Source organism: Leptinotarsa decemlineata, unplaced genomic scaffold (genome assembly GCF_025532065.1).
Source record: "Leptinotarsa decemlineata unplaced genomic scaffold, Ldec_3_MD MMD2_tig00078346_RagTag_RagTag, whole genome shotgun sequence".
NCBI classification, from domain to species: domain Eukaryota; kingdom Metazoa; phylum Arthropoda; class Insecta; order Coleoptera; family Chrysomelidae; genus Leptinotarsa; species Leptinotarsa decemlineata.
This window is the reverse complement of record NW_027412724.1, coordinates 5645127-5664382: the sequence shown is the minus strand read 5'-3', so window position 1 is coordinate 5664382 and position 19256 is coordinate 5645127. Positions and strand designations below refer to the sequence as shown.

Sequence of the window (19256 nt, the reverse complement as noted above, 5' to 3'; positions counted from 1 at the left end):
ATAGGAGTGCTTGATGAAATGCTGTCTTTAGTAAACTATTTGAATGAATTAGAGTTTCGGATAAAACGTCTAATCGACAAACTCTTCATAAGTACTGTAATGATATATTTGTATGAGATGTAAAACAATTCGGAACTCACATTTGATACAACAGCAGCGTAAGTTATAGCTCTCAATATTCCGTACCAAGCTCCAATATCCTCAACTCTCTCAGCCAGTGGCCTTCTTGCTTGTGTTACCATTTTGTATGCATCCAATCTAATTTCAGCAATATTGTTCAATAGGGCACACAATGGAGCTAACGGAAAGGCTGCTACAAATAGAGTTACGAAGCCATACTGAAGAACTGAAAAATACATAAATAACCTACGAGGAGAGAAGGTGAGGTAAGGTTAAGTCGATATAAAAATCAGATGATACTAGGACGAAGAAAAGAGAAATGAAACTTTCTATGTTTTTTACCACTTTTATTTGTAACTAACGTTAGTGCAGTTTCGTCCTATACGGACATTTTCAAACTTATGCAATAAACTAACAATGGTTCATTACATTAGTCATTATATACCACCACTATTGGTACTAATAGAGGTACTTGGCTTGATTGAGTTACTAATAGAGGTACTTGGCTTGATTGAGTACCTGAATTTACAGTATACAATGCGGATGTGCCAATTTAAAAACTGTCGAGTAAACTGAATCGATTTGAACATTTAACAGGTTGCACCTGCAATGTTTATGCTTGTAAATTTCCAAGAATTCTAAATAATTAAGTTTTTAACCCTTCCTTGCATAGTGCAACATTTCCGTTTCGTTTAGATTCGGAAACTTGTGGTTGCATGCCAAGGAATGGTTTGAAAACGTCGAATCATTTTTTCCTAGTCTGAAGGACCTTTTATGTTCAGCATACCGTTTTTGGAAATTTCGGCCACATTGTCCCACATAAACAGTATTGCACTCCGGACACTTAGTATCTGCGTTGCAATCATTATGACCTATCAATTTCCATAGATAGATTGTTAACAGACAAAGGCAGTGAGAATTGCTCTGTGCAACATTTAATTTATGACTGTCTGGATGGAAAGAATCGCTTGAGATGGTAATGTCTGTACAGCTAGGTTTTTTGAAAACATTGAACTCAAATTTATTCTGATTGTGTGTAACGGTCAGGTCTGAGAAATTTATCTATTACTCTATCTCTGTTTCGAGTGTGAACTGAATGTTTCTTTTCAGATTATTCATGAATGTCGTAAATTGGTTCAGCTGTCGTGTAATACCTCTGAAACAGGCGAGAATATCGTCTACATATCTGTACCCAAGATGGATATGTTTTTTACCCAGGTCGGAATTCACTATAGTGGTCTCCAAGTTGTTCATAAATATGTCTGCTAAAAGTGGACTAAGGGGTGAGCCCCTGTTAAAGAGGTACTACACGACAGCTGAACCAATTTATGACATTCATGCATAATCTTAATAGCAACATTCAGTTCACACTCGAAACAGAGATAGAGAAACAGATAAATTTCTTAGACCAGACGATTACACAAAATCTGAATATATTTGATTTCAACGTTTCCAGAAAACCTAGCTATACAGACATCACCATCCCAAGCGATTCTTTCCATCCAGACAGTCATAAATTAGCAGCCTACAATTCAAGGTTGCACAGAACATTCTCACTGCTAACAATCTAGCTAGGGAAATTGATATAATTATACAGATAGGTCATAATAATGGTTTCAACGTAGATACTATCAAGAAGTTAGTCAGGAAACAAAGCCGGAAATTCACTTACAGATTAATATACCCCCAGGTCAAACAACCAGAAATCAAGAAATAGGTAACTCTCATATTTTGGAAAAAGAACAGAGGTAATTGCGGGTTTCTTCAGAAAAACAATGTGGAAGTGGCATTCAGACCACATGCCAGGTTGTCTCATTTCCTTTTCAATGCCAAAGATAAGGTGGACAAGTTGGAGAAATCTGGAGTTCATAAGCTTAAGTGTTCGTAGTGTAATAATGTTTATGTGGGATAATGTGGCCGAAATTCACAAAAACGGTATGCTAAACATAAAAGGACCTTCAGACTGGGAAAAATGATTCGACGTTTGCAAACCATTCCTTGGCATGCAACCACAAGTTTCCGAATTTTACGGAAATTTTGCACTATGCAAGGAAGGTTCACAAACTCAATTATTTAGAATCCTTGGAAATTCACAAGCATAAACATTGGAGGTGCAACCTGTTAAATGATCAAATCGATTTAGTTTACTCGCCAGTTTTAAATTGGCACATCCGCATTGTAAACTGTAAATTCAGGTACTCAATCAAGCCAAGTACCTCTATTAGTACCTACAGGTATGATATATAATGGAAAATGTAATGAAACAGTGTTAGTTTATTGTTTTAAGTTTGAAAATGTCCGTATAGGACGAAACTGCAATAACGTTAGTTACAAATAAAAGTGGTAAAAAAGATAGAAAGTTTCATTTACACAGGTATTCTATAATTCATATAAACATCTCAATATTAAATTAATTTTGATTATTCAGGTCATCAAATTTTAGTTGAGTAATTATTTTATTATCTTCATTCATTTGATTACCGTTGACCAAAAAAAACTTTATACATTGTGTCAAAATCAACAGGTCTACGAGTTTTGCAGGTGATATTGCTATTCTCTACCAACCTTTCGATTGGGAAATCATTGAGATGGACTTTCGATACGTAGCACATCACACATAGCAGCTTATAATGAATCAATTATGCGATGTAATGATGAAAATGAATTCGAAATACTTTGGTATATACATGTATAGTCGTTTACGGTGGAAAGATCACTTTTTGTTGTTGAAATATTGCGCCTTATGATATGCAAATTCAAAAATATTTCTGCAAATATTCACCATAAGTATCGGAGTGTATTATGCTATTCTTGAATGTTATCTCCTTCACATAATCATATCATGAAAGATAGTTTCAAAAACTCCAGTTGAAATCTCAGAAAGTATTCAAAAATGTATTATCAGGACGATATATAAGAAACCAATGAAAACGTTCTTCTCATGATCTCTATCAATAAACAGATACAATGAATATGTCTCAGTTGTATGTGAATAGCATCTGTCTGTGAAAATATAAAAATAAAATATCTTTGATGGAGATGGAGAAGTAGACAGCCAAAACCTCTCTTTCCCAAAATGTCTTCAGGATATATTGAACACACATATGATACTAGCCGAAAAACTGAAGCTACAGTACCTTATACGGTTGAAATTGTATAATAGACCCAAAACTTTTCAATAAACTACCGATGAAAATCAAAAACACTCCTACCAAATGTTAAGGAAAAAATAAAACACGAATTGAATAAATATGAGTAATATAATATTATTTTCGTAGTTTTAAGTGTTTTACATTCATTGAGATATATTTAAAAATGAAATATAATTAAAATATTATTTGCGAAAAACCATCTTGATTTATGTATAATTGATACCTGTGAAAGTTTGAATGTTTTATAAACTTCGCCTAATGAAATAATGAAGAAACATCTACTCACTCATTTCCAGATACTCGTCAAATAATGCCAATCGGCCAGGATCTTGAAGATGATAATCCTCTTCCCATCTTGTATGCTTCCTCGATAAATCTTTGGTATTAGATCGATGAGACCTCCGCCTCCACCAGTTAGAGAATGCTCTGAAAATATTTTGCACATTTAAACAAACAACAACAACAAAAAAACAAATTCAAATTGAATAAATTATACAATACCTATCTAACCATACAAATTCTCACAAGGATCACCCTCCAGTTTTCATGTCTCTACTTGTTTCTCGAGATTACCTTTTTCTCAAGAACACAACATGTTCCCGAAATATCGGTGTTTTGTTCAGCTTATCTAAAAGGCGAGGTCCCGAGAAAAAGTCGATGTCCAGAAAAAAACTCATGAACACGGAAAGAAGTCTAGATTTCGAAAAAAAAATGGAGTCGTATAGGATGGACCTTCGGCGGTTTTGTACATTCAGAAATTCTGGATGAATATCAATTTCATGTTGTTAGCATTTCCAATATTTCTGTATTCAAAATCAAGAAACCAAAATATATCTTCAACTGTCCACATCACGAATAAATTTATAAATCAGTTATAGCAGTTATGTGAGTCAAAATTCTAATAAACCTGTCGTAAACTATATGGTTATATACAGTGTGTAAAAGCCAAATGGAATAAATTCACGATTTCTGTTAATGTACATATTTAAAAAAAATCCTAAACATGTCAGATGTAAATTATAATTCGACATTCTTCAACGTAAAAATGCCACCCCTACCTTCAACCCCCTTCGACTGAAACGTACAACCCCCAATTTTTTCTATTGGGAAGTAGGATTGTGATACATCGTTTGAAAGATTTCTTCACTCTCTATTCAGAAATAATAATAAAATAAATTAAAATCATGTGGTTACCGAAATTCGATAAAATACACTCAAAAACTAAAATGTAATACAAAATGTAATGAAATGTAGAATACGAAAAATAACCATGGATGTTAACGAAATAGATGTTCAAAATATTCACCGCGAACGTCTTAGCAACATCCTAATCTAATATATAAAAATGGATGTTTGTTGGTTGGTTGATTGGTTGATTGGTAAGTGATAAACTTCTACATCGCTCAACCGATCGTGATGAAACTTGACATGTATAAGTAATTTTTCATAGAAAAGGTTTTTAGGCTATCAATTTTTCTGTAACTCTCCACTAGATGGCGCTGTAGAACAATTTTTTGAAAGCACTGTTCTATAACGCTGCGCACGCCTAAGTTCGTTGATTCTGCGTCTGTCAAAATATTGGAACAACAGCGATACAGCAACATAGTACTAATCAGTACTACAACTACCAAATTCTACGCGGGCGAGACCGCGGGCAACAGGTAGTCTCAAATAAAACTATCTTCTAACATTATTGAGGATATCGGGCGTGACCGACCTAATCGCAGGCGTTATTCGTAGGAATAACGCCTGCGATTAGGTCGGTTAGAAAAAGGAATCTAATGATGAAAAAGCAGGTGATCCCGCTGGCCATTCAATCGATCCTCGCCTTCCTATCCACCGATTGGGAAATGTGGTATAGAGATATTACTGGACATTAACTTGGTAATGTGGTGGTGTTCCATCCTGCTGAAACCATATCGTATTCCTTGGGGTTTTCCTGAATCAAGATATAAATTTGCAAAACTTGGAATTAGATCATTTTGAAATAGTGCCAAATAATTATCGCTATGCAAGTTGCTTTCAATGAAAAAGGGACCAATGATATAGTTTTTAACAATCCCTGCCCAAACATTAACCTTTTGAGGGTATTGCGTGTGTTCTTCTCTCATCCAGTGAGGATTTTCCGTTGAACAGTAGCGGCAATTTTGCCGATTAACATTACTGTTAAGAGACAAAGTACACTCATCAGAAAACATAACGTCTTGTAATTGGATAATATTGTTATCCAATATGTCCATCATTTGCTCACAAAAAAAGTTCAATCAAAATCGTCTTTCATGGGCTCCTAAGTAGTCATCATTTTATAGGGATGCATTTCATTTTATTTTAATATGTTTACTATCGATGTATGGCTAACATTGAATGTAGTGGATGCAAGTTTACTCGATGTATGTGGGTTTTCTTCAAACTCAAGCACCACACCTAATTTGAGTTATTCTCATAAATATTCTACAACACGCCTAACAATCAAAAAGTTGTCACAATAATTTATAAAAAAGTTCATCATTTAGATTTGATGTATATCAAAAATATTAGTATGTAGTGTGCAATATTTTCATTGACAGACCAAGAATCCACGATAGTACAATTCCATAATAGTAGACTCTGAATTCTCAGAGCAGTAGTTAGACCTGCAATTGGGACGGCGAACGAATTCGCATGCATCATCAATAATATATGTAATAAAACACATATTTTTATAAAGCATAATTTTTTTCAGTGAAAAAGAAAGACAAAACAGTCAACGTTTGCATTTATTCAATGAGAACTTTTGTTTACATGATAGGTGGGCTTAAAAGCATATAAGGGTTTCATGCACACCTATAGAGACTTCAGCAAATTTAATTTAGATCTTTTTTCATTATATCTGCAGGCAGCGGATTTTCGTTCTCTTCTCCACATCCAAAAAAAAATATCAATGACGAATTGACTCTTTTCAATGGGATATTAATCGATCTTCTTGAGAAACATTCTCTTATTGAAACTGTTCAAATTTCTAAGAAAAGGGCCCCTTGCCTCACAGACAACCTGAAACTCATGTTTAAACTGATGGATAGAGCTCTTGCGAGATTTCAATAGACAAAGTTGAGGTGTCTCTGGGATTATTACAAACAGTTGAGGAATTTAACCAATAGCACTGTGAACCTGGAGAAAAGAGCATATCTCAATCATCTGCTTACAAGAAATAAGAAGGTATGGAAAGATTTATCCAATTTGATGATTCACAATAAAAGAAATCTCAAACCCATTCCAAACCAACCTACTGAACGTTGAAAATATCAACAAATTTTTTGGAAGTATATCCAACTTCCCCTGATAATGAAACTTTGAATTTTATTTCAGGTAATAATATAAACAATCCCAACTTCTCGTATCAAGCTACTGATGACGATGAAATCTATAAGTTTATTCTGAACATGAACTCGAATGCTCTAGGACCTGATGAGATACCTAAGCATAAAAATGTTTCTCTACTGCTGCCCCTCAATCCTTCCACATATCACTCTCTTTTTCAATCACTGCATATCGACTAATTCTTATCCATCCATCTGGAAGCAAGCAAATGTTCTTCCGTTGGCCAAAAATTCTAGCCCCGAAAGTTTATGCAATCTCCAGCCAATGCATCTTATCCAGCCAATGCATGTGCGATATCAAAAGTTGTTGAAAAAATGCGTGAGTATCTAAACGACTTCGAGTGTCAATCAGAGTTCAGGCCTAACCACAGTTGTACGACTGCCCTCCTGAACGTTGTGGATGATGTACACAGATCTATTGATGATAACAAACTGTGTCTTCTGATATTATTGGCGTTTGATCAAATGCACTATGAACTCCTCTTTAAAACAGTGTTCCTCACGGTTCAATATTGGACCCTACCTTGTTCTTTTCATACACTTCTCAATTTCATAGGTCACTGCAATTTGCAACCATGCATTGTTATGCCGATACTCAGCTGTACATGGAATTCGACGATAATTCAATTAACGAGGTCCTATGGCAAATTAATACCGACCTCGATATCAACTGAATATTGCCTATCTGTTAAATCTAATGTCATGCTCTTTGGTAGAACAGTGACGAGAAGTCGTTGTTCTGGCCTCATAAATATTGTGATAGGTGGAACAGAACTTCCCTTGAAAGGAGTTACAAAAACTTGGGCCTTTATCTTGACAACAGTCTTCGTTTTAAAACACACATCTTGCAAATTCTGAAACGGGGTTGTGAAAATTTGTGAATGATATATTCCAACAGAGTATTTCTGAATGAAAAAAGTAAAATTGTACTCTGCGATGCTTTAGTTCTTCCACATGCCAACTACCAGACGTAGTGTATGGTCCGGGAATTTTGAAGAGTAACAGTTTTATAATCCAAAAGCTCCAGAATGCATGTATTATGTTCATCATGGGTACGAGGAAACGAGAACATATTTCACATCTGTTCTGGAATGTGGGTTGGTTGAATATGGAATCCAGACGAACAATTAATTCTGCAACATTTCTTCAAAAACTCCCCAAAACAAAAAAACCCTCTCATCTTTCCAGACACTGTCCTTCAGAACTGACATACATCATCATAACTTGAGATTCAGGACACATTTAACAATACCACAAAACTTCTCTATGTCGCGGATCTTTCACTTACCATATTGCCTACTCACATAATCGAATACACATTGAATATAAATCTCTGCCAATAGGAAGCTTCAATCGAAAGATACAAAGATATCTTCTTAAAATAAATATATTCAACTAATCGAATTATCCCTAAATCAATCAACCTTTCTCTAAGCTCAAAAAAATATACCTGCATATTTTGTATTTCAATTTTGCTGTAAATACTGTTTGCACTGTTCTTGATACCATACTTTTTTTTCATTTCTTTTGTTCTTAAGGTTGGATGAAATAGCAATCTTTACGATGATTTATCTTATGCAGATATTGAACCCTGCCATTTGATTGGTTGTAATTGTATGGAACCATCAATAGAAGCCATTATTAGTATTATTATTATACATTGAAGAAAAAGAGAATTATCTAATAATAATTTTATGGTAATTATGAATGTCAACCCCAAATTTTGAATGGCTCCGTCTAATATTTTGCATACCTACTGGAAAATTCTAATTGTCTGATACCGGAGTTGAAGAATGGAACATAAAATATGGTTTTACTGAACAAATAATAAAGTGCTGTCGAATTTAATGAAACTCAACAAGAATCGTAACGTGCGGTTGTCACTTTCACTGAATTTGAAAGCAATTAGTTATTGAAGGGTTATTCTTTATTGAAGGGTTGTTCTTATCATACAATAGATATTCAAGTGATAACTATGGTATTAACGTTAAAGTTATTTTTGATGGGTGTGATAATGACGGAACTAAAGCGTTTAAGAAAAACATAGATGTATAAATTATGCTCCAGCCCATTATTTATTTGAAGAATACATGCCTTCAAAGAAACATTTTTTAATAACATTTACAAGTCTTTTCATTTTTATCATTATGCCAATTCCATTCTTCAGGATATATTAGAGTATATTTCTCTACTGTTGAACGTGCAAGTAAACTCTTTCTATATGTGATTCTGCTGAATCCTCTGTCGGAGGTAAAGAACTGAGTTGCATACTGTTTTCAGAGACATATAAGATGATAATTCAGTCCTGAATAATAATATCAGTAGGATTTAAAAAAGTTTGAAAATGAAAATCATTGAATAGAAGCTGTTTCTGTGAACCTCCAAGGAAAATACTTCATTGATTCTATTTGTTTTTCAAACCACATATTCCATTCATTTTAGATAAATTCCAATAGAATTTAAGATTCAACAGTAACAAAAAACTGCTGAACGAACGAAACAGTCATTTTCAATTAATTATAATATCAGAAAAAAAGTAAAAGAAAACTTACGGATTGAATAGTTCGACAAAGTTGTTGAAAACCTGTTTGCCAATCATTATTATCGATAACTGAATACACAACTCGCTCAAACATCCTGCTGGATCACATATATCACCCTTCACTCGAAAAAACTCCGATCTTCGACTTACAGTATCACCTGGATATTCAAAAAATCTACCCTGAAAAATACTGGATGTTACTCGAATATTGAATTTTGAAAAAATCTTCTCACCTTGAAAAACGCAATGTATATTAAAGAAGAATAAAAGTTCATAAATTCGAATAAGAAAATCTTAAAGGTATAGGAATCTTCGTATTCCGTCTGAGTTCTTGGACTCTCTAAATTTGTTAAATATATTGCTATCCTATGATAAAACTGAAAAATAAAGTTTGTTAATATATCCAGTACAAATTTCATTTCACATATTTCGTGTAGCATACAGAGTACATAAAAGGAAATTTCAAATGAGAATACGCAAATCATATTTTCTCTGAATCCATCATGCCATTTTTACAAACGTAAACGAAAAACAAGGAAAATAAAAGAAGTGCCTTGATTTGTTACAATTTTTCAACGTTCCAAGAATTTCAATACAGATCTTTGTTTTTGGACTGTTTGCATCTTCGAGATACTATACGAGGACAAATTGTTGCAATAAATAATAAAATGAATTACACAATTATTCAATGCATGAAAAAATTATAAAAATAATCGTAAAGATGTGTTTTATGCTTTCAATCCTTTTCTTATTACATCTTGTAGATATTAATGGATATAAAGTACTAGGCAACTAGGCTATGCAGACGACATACGTATGCGGCAGGCCCAAAATGATTCATCGAGATGGACCTCAGAAGAAATTAAGTTTTCTTCATCATCTGAAGACACCAACTTGATTGGTAAAACGCGCGTCGAGAAGAGTATTACATGTCTGGTGATTGAAAAATGTACTTGTTTTGGACTTATTCTAAACCTGAGATTCGAGTTTAACCTCTTAAATGGTGAATCTAATGATTATGTTGTAATAGCTGCTCTCTATTCGACTGTCACGCAAACCTCCGATGAATTCGTCTATGTGAAATGTGTCTACTATTTCAAATATTTCTGTCTTTAAAAGGAGAAATTTGTGTTACTCGATAACTCTGATTGGATATTCAGGTATCTGAAAGGACTTTTATCCATTTGATTCATTTAATGTTGAAGTCATAAATTTTGTATATGCAAAATAAAAACAAGATCAATTTGACACTCTGCTTGACAAATACTTCACCAATCTTCATGTTATTTTCACGACCTGAGTGATGCATTCGACGTTCAAGGTGGTCCAAGAGGACCACCTGAGATACAACTGTCAGGGTGATTAAATATCTGTGAGTGATACCAGACATCAGAATGACCTGGAGCCAACCAGGGTCCAAGTCCAAGAACCAGGGTTAATCGAATAATCGAAAAACCTCCAACAAAAGTTTTCAAAACACTTTCTCTTTCATTTGAGAACACAAAGTTGACACTCCCCTTTCAGCACGGAATAACATACAAATATTTCCAAAGTGAAAAAACTACTCCTAATAGTACCTTTTCAGTTCAATTACCATAGTATGAGTTTTCATGAAAATTGTAAATACCTAATTGGATTTCTATTATTTAATTGATGACGTTATATCTATCAATCATTCAATAGCTGCATTTTTTACTATGATTCTGATACCATTTATGTCGTTTTTATGTTCTCTGGAATGGAGTGGTCTAAAAACGCGAAATGGAAGATTATTTCGGCTATGCTTGTTAAAATTGTCAGTACTGTCAATATTATTATTGACGTTCCTTTGGTATAAGTATTTCATTATTGAAGTCTTGAATGCTACATTTTCTCATTCGAGTCTAGTCGTATGTCTCTATCGATGAAAAGGTACTGTACCGAGTGATGATATAAGTAGACTTTCCATTTTGGATTGTGAATGTTATTTTTGTAGGATTTACCCATGTAATCCACAAGTTTCTCATAGACAATCAGAACAAATAATGAATGAGGAACTATTGTTGCATCCCTTTCGGTAAAACATTTTTGTCTCATCCAACATGCATATCACCTACCATAAATATAGTTGATGTAGCTGATCTATGCCCGTAGGTATATTGAAGTTTTTAACATTTGTATAATAAATTATCATTTTCAGTCGTCAAAAAAACTGTTGTAGTTGCATGTGTAAGGTGCTATAAGAATAAATTATATACATATAATGTGTGGCTTAGTTATGGAACACATTCATTATTTAGCAAAAAATGAACATTCAGAATAGATCATTCACATTGTTAAATGTGATATATATTCGAAAAAAATTAATACCAAGTATCCATATTGATGAAGGATTTGTTCGTTAAGATGTTTTAACGGCCGTTGACCGTTAAGAGCATCCATGTAAGATCATCTGCCTCCAACAAAACTTAGTTACTTCTTCTTCAGACAAAATTTTTGCTTTCTTTGGTGTGTATTCATCAGACTTTCGTCACAAGAACAAAAATAATTTTATAAATCTGAAAATACCATTTCTGTAGGTAACACTCAAATATGGTGTAAGATTTAAAAAACTAATCTTGTCATAAACTTTCAAAGCAAGTGTACGTGGTTTTTTCTTTCCTCCAAATGTAATCTTCCAATGAGATTTCAAAAAGTCTTGAACGACACACGGCCGATGCGCAAATAACGGATTCGGTTGTTATAATCCGAGGCGCAGCCGAGGATTACAATATTCAACCTCATACGTTATTTGCTATATATCGACTTGTCACGTTAATAACTATATTAGATATTCCTTGAATTTTATATAATTACACTTCCAAAATACAAATCATGAAATTATGAAACAACAAAAAAAATTAATGTTCGCTCCGGGGCGCATTCACTTTTTCAGCTGCAAGAAAATCCGAAAAAACCTGCAGCACCACATCATCTTAAAATCTAGATCTGCCAATGTCCTCTCTATCATAAAACAAAATGTAGGGTGTCTCCATAGACTCCAATAAATTCAATACACCGCCAGAACACTTGGTGACACGACTATCGTCAAATTTAAATCAGTCCGTTTCGTCTTTGACCAAGGCATAATAATGACCAGATTCAACGCCAGAATCACAGTGAACAATGAAGATTATTATAAAAGTGGTCTGCTAGATTGAAGTGTTCATCTATTTCGTACCTTCGTAAGAGTTTGGTGCTTCCGTCAGAGGTTGAGTCAATTTTGAAGATTATCAGTGTTATTATTAGATTGACAGTCGCCTCAGCTACACTTGTTTTCTCATAACAGTCAGTTAGTTTGGCGCATGTTCGGCAATACAATCGATCATCACCTGTTAAAAGTGTCATTTTCAGATGATTTAACAATAAGCTTTGCATGGACTGGTTATTAGTCATATTGAGAAACGCTAGTTGAAGTTCCAGAAATTCACAAACGTTTTTGCCACCTCTTGAACATTTACTACAAAGTAAACAAGTGGTGATTTTTCCATCAATAGATTCAAAAACACAAGACGAGATAGACTGTACAGATTCATTCAATCCAAAGCGGTCAGGAGTATTGATTTTGCTTTTGTTTTGCTCACGAAAAGTATTCTACAAGAACCCCAAGAATTCCGAACAATCGTCTTGTTGTCCTAACGAGTATCTAGTGGACTACAAATACTCCAGGAAATCAGTTGAAGGGGAAGATGATATATTCTTACGAAGAAATAGAAATAAGTAGGAAATATTCTCGTTCTCGTTCATCATTAAAACCTCGTTCTTGAAATTCTTTGTCATGAACAACACTTGTAAAAACCTATTCGTGTAGCAAGTGCTTCCTAAATTATCTAATCCAATTTTATTCTCAAGATAAGGAAGAACATGTTCCACAGAATCTGCATAAGAATCATTTCTCAAACTGCAATCGATCCTTTTAAGTGATGAAGGGTTTCGTAGAGGGATCGATACGGCTCTTGCTTCATGAAGCTCTTCCACTGAAAGGAAATTAGAACCACTAGGACTGCAACTCATATTTGGGGGGCAAGAATGACCTGAGTCCATTGACCGCACTGACAAGAAGAAGGTGGATCAATCACTTGCGAATTAACCTTGATATGAGACTGATGAATATCTACATATCTCAGCTTGTTTCGAAGAGATTTTAGTTCCGGACTGAAATGAAGGCAATGCATGATCTCATCAAAATTATGTGAAGAATCAAAAAAGATGTAGAACGGTGATCTTTTGCTGCTTGGTCTATTCTTCTTCCGAGTTCATAAACGAATAACAGACTCCGGGCCATAAACACCAACAATTTCAACCGTTACTGGATAGAACAAATAGTTGTTACCAAGCTAGTGTAACTAGAAATTTTATGCAGATGTGAAAAAAATCAGAGAAACTGTTTCTAAGAAATATGTTTGATGGTAGTTGATAATGTTTCATAAAATCCCTGAAAGGGATATCAAATCATTTTATATCATATTAGACAATGGTTAGTTAGTGGACAGTTTACATCTCTCTTTATCGTTCGCTCATCTCGTCTCTAGATTGGCTAAGCTGCACGTGTATTAAAATTCGATGTTGAGATTTTTGCGCTTACTCTCTTGAAAATATAAATAAAGCTGTTGAAAGATTGTCAAAATCTACATTATTTGCGAAATAATGAATTTCTTATGCGTTCCATACAACCAACCCTTATAGCAAATGAGTCAATATTCTAATGTGCCTTATATGTGAAAACAAGTATGAAATATGAAACTACACTTTCATATACTGCTTTTTAAATATATCATGTGCTATGGTTTCATTGTGCCAAATATAATAAGTCACTGTATAATTTATGGAATAATATTATTTATCCTTTTATGAGGAATGAATTTATTAACAAAATGAGTATATTCAATCAGTTTGGCTTTATATAAATTGTACCATTTGTGTCAAAATGGTCAAAAACCTGTTGAGAATTACAGACTGGTTGCAGTAAATAGTTGCAAAATTGTTTGAATAACTATTGTAATTAACTTTCAGGACTCTGATAAGACAAAAATATTGAGCTTTCACAATAGGCAGAAGAGGTGACAAGCTGCTACCGTTGATGGAAATATATTAAATTAAGAAACTAAAGCTTTTGAATTTCTTGATATACTTCTCAATGAACCCTTGAAATGTGCAATCTCCACTATGCAAAGGTAGTAGAACCAAGGTTACAGTGCCTATTAATTTCTAGATATGATGTGTTAGATGTATAATTGTATTTTATATAATGGGCTTGATTGATAGAAAATAATGTAAAAACGTGATGTTTCTTTACTGCGAAATAAAACATAAAGCTTCTTTTAATTATCCAAAAACATCTGACAAATAATTATTAAATTCATGATATCTTCACAACGATTAAATGATTTTTTTGTTTGTGTTATTATATGTAAATTAGAATACTCTGACATGTAGGAATCACACGTAAGGTAAGGTAAGACCTCGTTTGTCCTTAGCTCGCACATGTTTCTCAACTTCTGAGAGTTGTCGTTCGTATAGGGGCGACAGCTGATTAACCGAAAAACAGATTTTAAGAACAGATTTTTAAAAACAGATGTGATTTTTCATTTTGTGAATAAACAATACACTTTTTTGGGAAAGAAAGGTTTTGACTTTCTTCTTCTTTATACAACAAAATGTGATTCCTTCCTTCTTCTGGAGAATTCCCACATTTTTTTGTATGAATATGAAGAAGTAGAAAACCAAAACCTTTTTTTCCCAAAAATTAATGTCTCCTTGAATTATACACCCTTCAACGGTTGTCATTTATGGGCATATATGAAAGTGCAGGCGTCCAATTCACTACTCACCCTAGTAAGACACATGATTATTATCAAATTAATGACAGCTGCTGATACAGACGTCAATATTTTGGCATGTTTTTTCAGGAAAAAAGATTCACTACCATATATCACTGATACAAGAGACAGTCTATAAATTATTGTTCCCAAAACGGCGCATAAAACTACAACTAACTGAAACAAATAATTTGCTTTGATGTCTGACATGATTTTAAATCATAATGTTTTAATACTCGTAATCTTACCATAAAAAATACCACTGATCCAGTGGCAGCTAGTCTCACAGCTTTGGACCATGTCGGTAAATATGGTTCTTTATCCCTTGTAACTGGGTTAGTTCTAAATGTTTTGACACTCGTTTCAAATTCTATAATAACAAAAGTGTGACATATGATTTTGTTATTATTTGTTATTACCTACCGGGCCTTGGTTCCTCATCTTGTTCTGTACCATGCAAGTCCCACTCCCACTGAATAACACTTTGTTTCCTCCTCCACAATTCCAAAAATACAGTCGCTGAAATGAAATGAATCCAATTTCTAGTACTCCAATTTCAATTCAAAGATTATATTTCATTTAGAACCCATCCACGATCCATGAAAAATATGAGTCGATGAAACGTAACAGGTAACTCAAGGTATTGTCTCCCATTAAGAAAAAATGAGTATACATATACGAGTTGGTTAACTTTATGAAATACTAATACATTTCAAATATCCAATAAATCCACCCCGAATAATTTTCATTATTCATTTGTTATTTTGGGTATGTATGCTGTATATCTAGCCATGTAGAATTATGAGTTTATCTATATTGACTAAATAATAGTTGATTAATATCGATTTCATTGATATGTAATTATATCTTTGATGTTGAACTTCCATAAATTTTATCGTTTTTCCATTTACACGAGGATCAATTTTATTTCCCCAATTTGAACGAGTTGAAAAATAATAATGGAATCAATATTGGAAATGCATGGCTTTCTGCTTCTCTGTCTTCATGCAAAAAATAGGAAAATTCCAGGCATAATCTACACATATTTGTAAAGACATGAACCAGAAAGCTATTTTATCAAAATGAAATCTCTGCTAGAAATATTCCCCTTTTAATTCAAATAGAAATACATCAATTAAAAAGTTCTATTTTTTTATACCACACAATTAATAAAAAATGCAAGTAAGAAAAAGTGTTTTCATACATACCCCACAAACTCATGAAAATGGCGAAGAACACAGTTGCTGGATTATCGAAGAGATATGTTAACCTAGCGAATTTACAACTATCTTTTAGTTTTTGATATTTACAGGCCTTATCGCACATTGGACACAGCGTTATGTTTCCAGCAATATTGATATCACAGATTTCTTTCCTTTAAGTAAAAATACATATATAATATCTGGTGAAAAGATTCAAATGATATTACTATTCAACTAACAGACTTACGTTGGTATATTATCATCGCCATCAATAGTGAATATACCATATAAAAAACATAAAGTTCCAACTATTGCGGGAGCAAATAACATTTTCGTGTAGAAACCCAACCAACAAAAATATAATGCAATTTTATCTCCAAAATATTTTCTGACTAAATGAAGAGGTTGTCTTTTCATCCATCTCCCTGGTCTTGCCCATTCCAAATACAATAACTGTAATAAATTTTAATGATTGACCATATATATCAAAGACAAGCAAAAAACGAAATTTGTCATTGGTGCACATCAAACCTATCAAATATGTGTGAAAGATTAATTGACATATTAAATACAAAAATAATAATCTTTTTTATTGTCACATCATTCCTTGTGCGTTCGTATACGATTTTTAACCCAAAATATTCGGAAATGAGGTAGTTTGCAATTAGCCACTTTATTATATTGAAGGAATATCTGAAAGATGAAAAATGATGGCACCCAATCATGAAGTGAAAACCAGAGCAACAAGAGTAGGCTCTAAGAATACATAGTATATCATGTCCATTTTATTTTAGAAAAGTTGATCTCTAAATAGCCGTTTTGACTTTCTATTTCTCCGTTCATGTAAATATTAAAAAACTTCCAAATGAAGGAAGAAATATTAAATATCATTTATTAAATTTTGTGACCACGATGTTTTTTTATAAACCAGAAGTATTTGTGAAAATGATTCACTCGAACTCTGCATATATTTTAAATATTTGACACAATGTTCATATTACTTCATAGTTGAATCTAATTACTTTAATCCGAGACACCTAGATTTCAATTATAAAAGAGAAGTAATTTTTGAACACATTTAAATTTGAGAAGAAATATTGTTAACTTTCTACTCCTTGAATGTATTCACCATACTTGATATAACCTTAACCGCTCATTAACTGATAACACAGAAAAAAAAATTATAGGTGCTCCTGATGATGTTAATGTATTTATTTCTTCATGATAAAAGATCACTATCAATTTGTATTTTCATATATAGCTTCAGAATTCACTCACCCTTCTATCCAATAATTTTCCATCACTGGCTTCTTTATTCCATCTTCCTTCATGCAGTGGAAAACATGCGATGTACGTGGAATCATTCAGAAGTCTTCGTATCCCAACCTGTAATGTGTTTGCATGGATTGACATCTCAAAACAAATATTAAGTATGTGATAATGGTTTTAGTTTTCATAATTATATGAAAAGAAAATATCGTGGTATATTTCTATAATATTCTCAAATGAAGGTGAATTAAAAAAAATACCTTATCCGTTTCATCAAATTTCACCCTTAGTAAAATCTGCATTACTATCAAACTCCTTTGAGCACTGGAATAACTTGTTACTCTATCTTTCACAACGAATCTGAAATGGAGGTGAACATAATTTGCAGAATTTTTTCAATAAAACTGCTTACTGTTCTTCCCGATCCCCACCTTCAGTTGCATCATAAAATGACGGTTCTTGACTAATTAAGTCATGATCATATTCAAAGAAGTCCTTCCATCTCTTTTGCCATTTTGAATATATAGTATCTGTTATGGATTGATCTTTTTTGTCATCCTAAATGAAATATTGAAAGTTAAATAAATTTTTAGTTATCCACAGCCTTATGTAACACAATAGAAAATAGCTACCTAATTATTCATTTTCAATTCATAACTATGTATGGAGTTCTCGTAAAAGTAAGAGATAGGGGGTAGGCTAAATCGTATCAAAGTTTTCTATTTTCGGATACTTTTTGATAATCCTAAAAAATTGACAATAGTTTTTTTGGTTCCGGAGATAGATAGAAAAAAGCGAAAATTTCATTTTATTTCATCGTAGAGATATTGAAAATCTCTTTGCTATTGGAAATTTCATTGTACTCCCAGAATACGGTAATAGAATTTTCATGAAGGACATATTGTCACACTTGCGACACCCTCCTCGATATTTTGGATGCGAACCTGTATTTTTCCATCTGCCATTTTTGGCCTTTGATTTTTTGATAAGAAATATGGCAGCTCTGTTTGGTGTTGAATCACGAATGTTTTGTTCTTGGGCTCTCATTGCAACTATTAAAAAATGTGCTCCTTTTTTTCAAGCTTGTAAGAAGTTACTCAAATTTATCAAAATAAAAAATACCAGCAAAAGCCGATACCTAAAATTATTTCCAGTTGTAACATGAAAAGTTGACTTTTATCAACAATCCAAAGCACTTGTTACGAAATGTATCATTTAATTGTGGAAATCATAACATACATGTATACAACTTCAGAGTTCCAATCTAGTAAACATCAGCTATTTTATTTTCTTGATAACTCTGTATTTCATTGCATAGTTGATGTAGTCTGGGGAAGAGAAAAAGAAACGAATTATTATTAATGAAATAAAATTCTCAAAAAGAAGGAATGCTCAATGAATACTTCATTCAAAGGAGAAGTATTGCCATTGGAGTACACCAAATTTCGTCAACGTGTACGTCACGGCGCAAAGGACGAGTTTGTGTTAATACTTCTGGTCGGAGGTCAACCTGAAAGGTTTTTGGGTGACGGTTGAGAAACGAAAGTAGAGTGTGTCACGTCAGTTACCATTTTGTGTTGGGCATTATTTTAGTGGAAGCCTTTCCCTTAGAGGAGGTGAGTTTTTTAACCATTTGATTTCTGGAACCAATATCACAACCGAGATCACTTTCTGTAGATCTGCCGGTTTCCATTAAGCTACGGATAAGTACAGCCTTTGGTATTTTCCAAGAAACGTGGGTCGTTCAACCATCTCGAACGTTTTTGTTCAGGTTTGGA

General features: G+C 33.3%; 1 protein-coding gene across 3 annotated transcripts in view; it reads right to left on the bottom strand.

The window, feature by feature from the left end:
• LOC111514854 (anoctamin-4) overlaps nucleotides 1-19256 on the bottom strand; it is a 57094-nt gene that overhangs the window by 11709 nt on the left and 26129 nt on the right. For 2 of the 3 annotated variants that reach the window (XM_074185836.1, XM_074185834.1), the window contains exons 6-17: nucleotides 17891-18036; nucleotides 17739-17838; nucleotides 17488-17595; nucleotides 16457-16662; nucleotides 16216-16382; nucleotides 15431-15526; nucleotides 15256-15377; nucleotides 15020-15184; nucleotides 9404-9547; nucleotides 9181-9350; nucleotides 3559-3698; nucleotides 141-346 (exon numbers count right to left, since the gene is read on the bottom strand). In XM_074185836.1, the coding sequence (XP_074041937.1) occupies nucleotides 141-346; nucleotides 3559-3698; nucleotides 9181-9350; nucleotides 9404-9547; nucleotides 15020-15184; nucleotides 15256-15377; nucleotides 15431-15526; nucleotides 16216-16382; nucleotides 16457-16662; nucleotides 17488-17595; nucleotides 17739-17838; nucleotides 17891-18036 (1770 nt within the window). The remainder of the gene's footprint in view (nucleotides 1-140; nucleotides 347-3558; nucleotides 3699-9180; nucleotides 9351-9403; nucleotides 9548-15019; nucleotides 15185-15255; nucleotides 15378-15430; nucleotides 15527-16215; nucleotides 16383-16456; nucleotides 16663-17487; nucleotides 17596-17738; nucleotides 17839-17890; nucleotides 18037-19256) is intronic. The other variant, XM_074185835.1, reaches the window with a different exon arrangement.